Source organism: Homarus americanus, unplaced genomic scaffold (assembly GCF_018991925.1).
Source record: "Homarus americanus isolate GMGI-L3 unplaced genomic scaffold, GMGI_Hamer_2.0 scaffold40248, whole genome shotgun sequence".
NCBI lineage: Eukaryota > Metazoa > Arthropoda > Malacostraca > Decapoda > Nephropidae > Homarus > Homarus americanus.
Window position 1 is genome coordinate 7,179,840 of NW_024712526.1, and position 10,701 is coordinate 7,190,540.

General features: G+C 35.7%; 1 protein-coding gene across 3 annotated transcripts in view; it reads left to right on the forward strand.

The window, feature by feature from the left end:
• Window positions 1–10,076, forward strand: part of LOC121861751 (importin subunit alpha-9-like) — a 29,059-nt gene extending 18,983 nt beyond the window's left edge. For 2 of the 3 annotated variants that reach the window (XM_042359649.1, XM_042359651.1), the window contains 4 exons: window positions 3,712–3,895; window positions 4,595–4,675; window positions 7,029–7,161; window positions 9,461–10,076. In XM_042359649.1, the coding sequence (XP_042215583.1) occupies window positions 3,712–3,895; window positions 4,595–4,675; window positions 7,029–7,161; window positions 9,461–9,582 (520 nt within the window). In that variant the 3' untranslated portion in view covers window positions 9,583–10,076. The remainder of the gene's footprint in view (window positions 1–3,711; window positions 3,896–4,594; window positions 4,676–7,028; window positions 7,162–9,460) is intronic. The other variant, XM_042359658.1, reaches the window with a different exon arrangement.
• The last annotated feature ends 625 nt before the right edge of the window (window positions 10,077–10,701 follow it).

Genomic DNA, 10,701 nt, shown 5'->3' on the forward strand with positions numbered 1-10,701 from the left:
CATTAACATGGCATGGTGGGAGATTTGCCCACCACTAGTGGCAACCTTTTTATTTCATCACATCAGCCTCCCCACCTGAAATTATATAACAGTACAGTACAGTACTGTTATACATTTGCCAATGTGTTTCTCCATCTACTTTTAATGGCACATGCAGTACAGTAATAGTTTTATACCTGTACAAGGTCCTCATTATATGTTGGGGATGTGTTCCAGAGAAATGCAAATTATATTGAAACATTTTAAAATTAAGAATTTTCCCCCATATGAATTAATAAGGGTATAATGTAATTAGGGGTACAGTGATCCCTCGGTTAACGAACGCCTCGGTTAACGAAATTTCGGTTAACGAATTACCTTCCATAAGAATCTTCAATTCGGTTAACGAACAAAAATTTGGTTAACGAAATTTTTATGAAATCATGTCAACAAGTTTTCGCTTGCTCACCAGCTGGAATATTAGTCCGCCAATACAGTAATCGGTTCTAAGGCTTAAATTCGTTCCCATTTGAGTAAATATCAAGAAGGTTGTACTATTCAATAATTTTCCAAGTTTTATATTGAAATTTTTAGTCATTTTAACACTTATTTAACATAATTGCAGTACAGGAAACTAGTTTTTGGTTCGCCAATCAGCTACTTGACTCACCCAGGAAGGCGTCAGTTTGTGTCTCTGGTCAGTGGAGATAACATCTTGTTTGTGGCTCTCTTGAACATAAACTATTTTTACGTTTTTACAGTACAATTATTGGTCATTCTCAAATTTATTTTACATATTGAAATATATAGTGCAGTGCAGTGTTGATTTAAAGAAAATAATCTTGAATTACACCTAGTGAACTTAAAATTTTATGGGTGAAATGATGGCATGAAGCATGGGGTGATTTCTCTTCCACCCCCACTTCTTTCTCTTCTCCCTTCTCCTCCACCCCCACTTCTAATTCCCATCATCATCAACCAGGAGCCTTCTACATACACACCTCAAAGTAAGTGTACTTTACTGCATTTATTTTTACTTTGTATGTAATTTTCGGTGAGCTGGAACCAATTACCAAAAATCCCATTGAAACAATGGTTTCGGTTAACGAACGACCTTCTGGAATAAATTGTGTTCGTTAACCGAGGGACCACTGTATATACATCCCAACATGTACAGTAATACTCCTTGGAAGCTCAGCAAATCAGCTTACAATGGGGCCATTACCTGTATAACATACAGTACTGTACTGTATAGTACAGTACAGTATTTGGTAAAATTTTGAAATATGATACATTGCAAAATATAGCGATACAGTGGTCCCTCGGTTAACAAGCACAATCCGTTCTAGAAGGTTGCTCGTTAACCGAAACCATTGTTTCAATGGGTTTTTGGGTAATTGGTTCCAGCTCACCGAAAATTGCCTAAAGTCAACAAAAAAGGTAGAAAAGTACACTTACTTTGAGGTGTGTATGTAGAAGGCTCCTGGATGATGATGATGATGATGATGGGAATTAGAATGGGGGTGGAGGAGAAGGGAGAAGAGAAGGCATTGGGGAGGAAGAGAAGTCACCCCATGGCGCCATTTCACCCATAAAATTTTAGTTCTCTTGGTGTAATTCAAGATTATTTTCTTTAAATCAACACTGCACTGCATTATATATTGTCAATATGTAAAATAAATTTCAAAATGACCAATAATTTGCTTGTAAACACAGAAAAAAAGCATTTAGTTGAAGAGAGTCTCAAGCAAGATGTTACCTCCACTGAAAAGGCACAAAAACTGACGCCTGTATGGTGTGTTGAGAGGCTGGATGGTGCGCATAAAACTAGTTTCATTACCTTCAATTATGTTCAATAATTGTAAAAATGACTAAAAAATTTAATATATAATTTTAAAATTATTGAATAGTATAAACTTCTTGATATTTGCTAAAATGGTAAGGAATTTAAGCCCTAGAACCGATTACTGTATTGGCGGACTAATACTACAGCTGGTGGACTGCCAAATGCAAGCGAAAACATGTTCAGGCCGGCTCGTAAGAAACTCGTTAATCGAGGGATTGCTCGTTAACTGAAGTTAAGAATCTTATGGAAGGTAACTCGTTAACCGAAATCTCGTTAACCGAGGCGCTCGTTAACCGAGGGACCACTGTATACGGTACATATTAAAATTTTCATAATACAGGGTATTTGGACAATTTCAAACTATAAGAGACATTTATGAATATGTATGACGCACATGTTGCCATGGGATGCATCCGCCCGCCTCAGTGTAGACAAGTACAGTAGAACGTCGATTTAAAGAGATTCAATTTAAGATTATTAATTTAAAGGGACACCCACAATTAAGGACAATGTTTTAATTTAAAGCGAATCTTTCCTATTTTGCTCGAGTTAATCTGCCGCATCATATTTTAAAATTCGCGCCTAATGGTCCTCTGGGCACGCTACACTGTCCTAAGGGCAAAGCTGTACTGTACATATACTCAAAATAATGTACTAAATGATTACTAAAATTTTTATCAAGTGCAAACTATAGCATGATTATATTCAAATTAATCACTATCTTATAAGACTTCCAGCAATGTAAATTATATTCTCCCCTGTTACTTCTGTGACATTTTATAAACAAAACCAAAAACGTAAGCTAAAGGACATAAATAAACAAATAAATACTTCACTAGACCTTCGGCCCCAACTGTCAAACATGTCACCTCCCCTTCCTCCCTCCTCCCATTTTCCCATCCAGGGTTTGGTGGTTTTAGGCTTTTAAGTTTTTATCTTATATAATATGACAGACTAAAGTTAGGAGAATATACTGTAATTTGCATTGCTAGAATCCTTGCAAGACGGCGAATAATTTAAATATAAACGTAATATATTTTGCACAAGGGATAAAAATTTTAACCCTTTGTAATAAAATTAATTAGAACATGTCAGTTCAGTGACATTTTATAAGAGAAAACTTAAAGTCACTCTTAAGGACAGATAAATAAATAAGCACTAGACCTTGGCATCAACTGTCAAACATATCACCTCACCTCCCCCCCCCCCATCTTCCTAGCCAGTAAACAGACCATTTTGCATCCCTTAATTTTTGCTGTGTTGATTTATGAGTGTTTTTTTAAGATAATAATACAAAAAACAATATTTTGTTTATTCTAGGAGATGAGCTGAGGTGCACCTGGGTAGACTCTCAGTCTTTTTAGTATTTTGTGTTTCTCTCAAGTACCAAATTAAATTATTCCATTGAAACAACATTTCGATTTAGTGCGAATTCTGTTTAAAGCGACCTCTCTTGGAACATATCTCTTGTTATATTGACATTCTACTGTATATGTGTGTCAGACCTGTTGGACAGTAGGTCAGGGTCAGTTCACGGTAATCAGTCGTGGAGTGCACGTGTCTGGTCTACCTCATAAACTTCTTCATTGCCCAGTCTTTGAGCCATTGTCTCATAACCCTAAATCTGGTACTGAAACATTTAAATTTTCATTGGGGCAGATAACTGAAAAATAGTTGTTTTGTTTATTTTTCATTCGGGAGGTGTCCCTCATATTTCGTAAAATCTCATAATTCGTAAGTGGTAGAGCCACTACAGTATTATTATTTTTTTTCTTTTTTCTTTTTTACTGTACAGTATATGCAAATCAGTAGAAGCTTGTATATATATGGGGCAACCTGTAGTAGGTCTCAATTTTATTAATCTTTTAACTGTAATTTGAAACCAGAGATCTGTGTGAACCAAGTATGGTGCGAAGACTCATCAGTGCCCTAAGTCAAGAATGTGCTGTAGTAGAGATTGGATGGTGCCTCTTTGTGCTGTCAGCTAACCAAGAGTTATGTGGATTCTTGGTTGACCAAGGCATTATAGAAGCAGCCTTTACTGTTATGGAGCAGCTGATCAATGAACAGGTAAGTTTTTCATTTAATCCCTCAGGTACTTTGGTTTTATAATTACAGTACAAAGTTGATATAATTTGCAAAAACTCTTACTATATTGATACACTGAGTGTTGTATTTATTTACCCAAAATGTGGCAGTGAAAGGCGTGTTGGATCAGGGTTTGCTAAGGTGGTTAAGACATCTTGTAAATGGAGACTAAAAAATTTTTACACTGTATAAAAGTGATTGAATTTGGAAGTACAGTAGATAGGAGAGTAGATGGGTTGAGGGAGGTGTTGGGTGGGAAGAGATTGGACTTTCAGGAAGCAGCAATGAGCATACATTATTAGGGGACATGATGATGAATGGTTTTCAGCGATGGACGTGCTGCTGTTGGATGGTGCAAGAATGTATGAAGCAACAAGGATAAACCAATGGAAAACTTTAGGACAGAATTGTTGAGGGGCACACTTTTGTTTTCTTTTAATCCATTGTAACCGACACTTTTCAGCTGTACATTTAAGAATGTTAGTCTTTAGCTGTGCATGTTCATCTTCCACCTCTCCAAATGTCTTATTATTACAGTAATGTGTTAATATCTTGCAACATGCTCTTGGATTAATAGGTAGCTTAGTACTTACTAGGAAGTTGTGCATATTTTTGTAACTTTTTGTGATGGGTTGTGATTTACAATACACTGTATTTTATTTTATTTTTTATTTTTATTAGAATATGAATGTCTTTGCTGTGACACCAATTGTACGTGTTGTTATGAACTGTGTTGGAGCTGTACCAGGAACTGCTGTACAGGTAAGGATCATACTTACAGTATATGGTTGTGTTTGTTTGATGTACTACTTCAGTGCTGAACATTAAACATTACCATGTAATTGGGCTCTTTTTTATACATCTGAGGTGTATGTCAGCTGAATGGATACTGTACACGGCTTGCCTTCCATCCCAATGATCACTGGTTTGTACCTGGGGCATCATCAGTCCACCCAGCTGTGAATGGGTACCTTACTTAATAGAGTATGGAAGGTGAAAGAGGTTGAGTGGAGTGCAAGCCACACTGCCTCCTTCCTTGTGTACTGAAGAAAAAGCATCATTCACAGTGTATACTGTACAGTATCTGCATTGGCTCCAGTGGCTGTCAGGCCTATTAGAATCACATTCACTTTCACATACATTATGAAAGTTTTTTTGGGGGGGGGACATGTCTCTTGAACGACACTTTCTTTCACACAGTACATGTGATAAGGCACATTGTACTTTTATATGTGTAAACAGTCGAACTAATAATTACTTTGGAAATATACTAAAATTTATGGTTAGGGATAGCTTACTACAGTATATGATTGAATTGAAGATTTTACAGGAAGATAGTGATCCTTTAATTCAGGTATGGGCAACCTTTCCTCAGTCATGGGCCACATTACTATTTGGGTATTTTTGTGAGGGCCTACCCACCAAAATTTGTATCCTATCCAACCCCAAAAGTAATGTTAATACAGGGGGCCCCCAAATTTGCGGGGGTTAGGTTCTCAAGATGGCCGCAAATCGCCAAATCCGCGAATAACATTTGTGGATGGGGGGTGGGTTGCTTTTTTTAATTGTGTACAAAGAATTGTATATTTCCTTTATGTGTTTGCCCTTAGGACAATTATTTCTTTTACCTGTAGTATTGTATATGTGTGTGTGTGTGTGTGTGTGTGTGTGTGTAGAAACACACACAAAACACATACAAATAAATAGTAATTAGAAAATCCTTTCATTAATCATCAGAAACAAATTTATTAAAAATGTGACAGTCTACCCTCAAATCTGTGCTCTATTACTTTATTAATAGAGCACAGACTTGAGGGTAGACTGTCACATTTTTAATAAAGTTTCTGATTATTTGTGAGAGGATTTTCCAATTATTATTTATTTGTATGTGTTTTGTGTGTGTGTCTCTACACACATATTTACAATACAGGTAAAGGAAATTACTGTCTCTAGAATGAATGGCTCCCAGTCCCAGCCGCAAAAATGCCGGCAACTTTAAAACTACCCACAGACATTCTTGGGTACATCCAGGGTGTCATCTGCGAATAACCGAGAACCGCGAAGTAAAAATCCGCGAACTTGGGGGCATACTGTATTAGTACAGACAGTGAAGCAGTTTATCGTCACGTCCACCTTATGATATTTTCAGTTAACAATCAGCCTTTTTCCCATTTACTAAACAAATCCATCATAATAATTTTTTAAGTAATACGTATGTTAATGTTTCTTGGCATTTAACAGATGGTTGAAGCAGTCTGTAAATACATTGATTTTTCCTACAGTTGCAGCATTTTTCTTACTTACAAGACACACCCACCAGAATAATGCCAATGCTAATCTTGGCATATGAGGAACAACAATGAAACAACCTAAAGGCACATCTCTCTCTCTCTTTATATATATTGGCGGTTTTGACCCAAAATTAGATTTTATTTAAAATCTCAGTATAAGTACTCCTGAGCATGCTGATTCCAAATCTATGGTCCACGATTTGATTGCAGGGTAATTAGTGGCTGTAATGGTGCAAGGAAAATTTTAATTACATTATTTCAATGCTAATTACTCACCAACTGTGGGTTTCTGAGGAACGATTTTGGTGTTTTTGTGTTATTCTGGAATTACTTAATTAGTTGAACCCTGTGTGACCACTGCCCGTGACCCCACTTGGACATTTCCAACCTTAGTTAATTCCCAAGTGACCCACTGCCACATAGCAGCTAATCCATCAAACAGACCACACCAAACTTGGCACGTAAACTCACACAAGTTAAAATGTTTATATTGTTGACAATATATATACTTATTTCACTGTTAGATTTTTGTAGTTACTTACTCTTAGGTGATGAAATAATAAAGAATTGTGTATGAAGATTATTCTTTTAATAACTATTGCTTTACTCATCATAAACTGGGTGCATCTACCTGAACTGTGGGCCACATTAAATAGAATTTCTCAATCACTCCACTGGCCGCACAAACACATGGTCCGGGTCGCGGGTTGCCCATGCCTGTTTTAATTAAATTATAGATTAAACTGAGTTTGAATTCTATTCCTATATACTATATCGCACTGTACTGGACTGTACTTTATTTATGATTTATGGAACACTTTCAGGTTTGTTACCGGAGTGAACAATTTGTAAGAGTTACAAAGGCTTTACTGTATTCGTCCTACCCTCATTTGCGCAATGAAACTATCCATCTTATAGCCAATGTTGTGAATGCAGCGACTGAAGAATCATTAACAGGTAAAAAAAAAGAAATTGTAACCATATGCATTTATTTAATTTTACTTGTGTTTTTATATACAGTACTGTATATTGTATATTGGTTTTGCCCACCCAAGTCAGCAAGTCATTGGAGTTGAAACCCAGTTTACTGTACAGGAGTTGAAACCCAGTTTCCAAGGAATCAAAACTTGTGAATGGAATCTAAAAATAAAATGGATGTGAAAATAAGGTAATCTTCCATTCCATACCAGATTCCTTGAAAGGAGGTACTTGGTATGGCAATTTCCCTCATAAGATTTCCACCATAACATAAGAGTGAGAAGATAAGGAGTCTCCACCACTTTGTAAACATGTGCACTCCTCAATCCTGTTTTGTTTCAATTCAGCACATGGATTTGGATGATGAGTCTTTTTCTTGGAATTTTTCGCTTGGGATTAAACCTTGCATGTAATTTATTGACTATGGCAGACAATTCCACACTTCTGATGTTTGATGAACAGGAGCTAATACAGTTGATGTTTTACTAGGTTGAAATTTTTGGGAGAAAATTTATCTGCTTCCTCCAATTTCTAAGCTTATAGAGATCTCAGAGAAGCTTCAAGCTTATCTTTGAATTTCTGTATTGATAGCTTCCTTTTGTCTTGGTCGCCATTCATTCCCTATTTTCCAGTTTTGTCACAAAAGCTAAGTAAGGAGAGTGGTCTATCAGAGCCCATAGTTTTACATGCTATATATTTCAATTTTTTCAGGATATTTATCTTCAGAAATGTTGTACATTGCCTTGCCTGAACACAGTTAAAAGCTTATTGAGGCCATGGTTTCCAAATGATTTACTTGTTTGGGAATCCATGATAGTACCAGATCAGTTAAATAAAAGGTAATTTTACCTGTAATGACTAAGGGTGGTTTGGTTGAACCCCCCTTTTCTCTTAAGACTCACCTGACATGAGCCACGTTAGAATAAAACACTTCAGGTCATGTGTCAACTCGTGCCAAGACCAACTCCTCACCCCTTACCAACTAGTACACATTCCTGGCCAGTGGTATCTATAATAAGAAAGGGATGTGTTTGTCTGAGTGTGCTTGTCTGTCTGCTCTGTCCATAGCTTCGAAATGGAAGCAGTTATAAACCAGAAACTTTACACACATATTACACGGGTCCCAAGGTTGTGCATATCCCTTGGGCTTTGACTTGTCTTAAAACTAATACCGGGTATGTTTTCAATAAGTGAGGAGGACAGAGCTAGCTCCCTTGCATGTTTGTCATTGATTGGTTAGACACCAATTCTTAAGTACACTCCCCACAAGGCACCTATCAATCAGGGAGGTACTACAACCTGGGAAGATAATGGAAGCATAATGTATTGTTTAATGGTAGGCTCTGCTGCCATATGGCATCACAAAAATTGTGACCAGGTTCCAGGTTGCTGATCTGACTTTCTGCCTCATTTACACACAATTGCAGGGTCTCATTTGTTTCTCTTACTTTGACAACACAACATACATACAGTAATAACATATGTTATTTCTCACTATTAATCTTTTTTCATTTTTATTTATTTATTTATGGTCCTTTATTATTATTATATATTTTATTTAATATTTTTTACTAATTTTTGTATTAATTATTATTATTATTATTTGCCCCCAGGCTCTGATGTGGGTCATTGACCTGTGCCCTGGTGGGCTAATCCCATAAAAATAAAAAGGCAGACTGTAAGGAGGGTGAATGGTTAGGTACCATAATAATATTTATAGATCATCCCTGACAGAGCCATGGGGCTGAGTCAAAGAACTCAGGGACTTCAGTAAATTAACCCAAATTTTAAAGTGCTGCCAAGGTATGGACTCAATCTCATACAGACTTATATTTCTTGCATATTGCATTTGTATTCACCAGAAGAGAGGCATCTGTCTAAGCATTGAAATTTTGTACTAAGTTTTAGTCATGTTATTTGCATCTGGTTTCTCTGAATTTAGAATAATTTTGCAGTTATTGTTTAACAAATGCTAACATCTCATTTGTTCAACTCATATCATTGACACATCAGAGCAGGCGAAAGATCTCATACCATGAAAGCCGTGTTTGATATTTTTAAACGTAATAAATAATCTTTGCCGAGTAAGACAATTTATATTGGTTGTCTTCTCTTTTGCCCTTAGTTCCTTGTTAAATTGTTTTCACCTGACCTGTGACACAGAGTGATGAGTTATTTTCCTGTGTACTATACAGTATAGCTGTGTTGTTATAATGGATGTATATGCCTTTAAATGTAACTGAATTTTTCCTCCTGATATACTTTTCTTTCTGGGCAGGTCAGTGTATTGTTGATGACCTAAGTCTGAGACCAAGACTGGAGAGTGCTGTTCGTAGTGCCTTAGCTGCTAAGTTCACTACAGGACCTCCAGAAACTACCAACTTCCATGGTGTTATGTGAGATTTTTTGTCATTGATATTTTTAGTTCTTTTGTATAGTAATTATTTCAACCCATTATTGAATGACAAAGATTCATGATATTGTGGTGTTTGTTTTGAAGTTTTAGATTGATGATATTTACTGTACACGCTATAACTTTTGCCTTATGATACATTACTATTATTTATTGAGTGAATTCTATCCATTTCTTAGATTTTCACTTTGCAAATTATTTGGATTTTTACTTGTTTATAATTTTTTTTAAAAGGAGTCTATTCAAAAGTTGAAAACAGATAAAAGGTTGATGGATTCATATTATGAGTTGGTACAATAAACCCTCATTACTATATATCTGCCTTTGATGTACTGTAATTTGCATCAGAATAATTAATAAATGAGCCTTTTTTTAATTACATGAATATTGCCACACCAAAATGTCATAGCATCACTGTGATGCATCTGCAGTAGGTAAAATTCATTCACAATAAATACTTTACACAGTACAGTACAAATTGTACAAATTGAGGTGTCTTTATCCCATATTTATAAAATCAAAGATCCAAAAGCCAAAAATTTTGAACCAATCTTACTGTACAGTATAAGAGTACAGAATGAAGTCACATATCTTGTGATGGGCCCCTAGTCAAACAGCTGGAATAAGTTGCAGTAGCATAGATAAATTCTGGTTGCATCTTCAGAACATTTAGTAGGGTCAACCAGTCGATGTGGCTGGCATTATCTCCATGCATCTTGCTCTGTAATTCACAAACTTCTTTGTTCACACTTTTCACTGATAAATTTTTAGCTGCAGTATTTAAAATTGCCAAACAAACCTTTGTTTACTGTATATATATATATATATATATATATATATATATATATATATATATATATATATATATATATATATATATATATATATATATATATATATATATATATATATTACTTATACAGTAATATCTTGTTTAGCCGGAATCCCTCAAACGGAACTCTTGGTTGTTGTTTTACAGTAAACAAAGGTTTGTTTGGCACTTTTAAATATTGCAGCTAAAAATTTATCAGTGAAAAGTGTGAACGCCAGGAGTTAATGGCACCAATGAGAGTTGTGGACCTATGTTTACGGTCATGTTCTGGAGT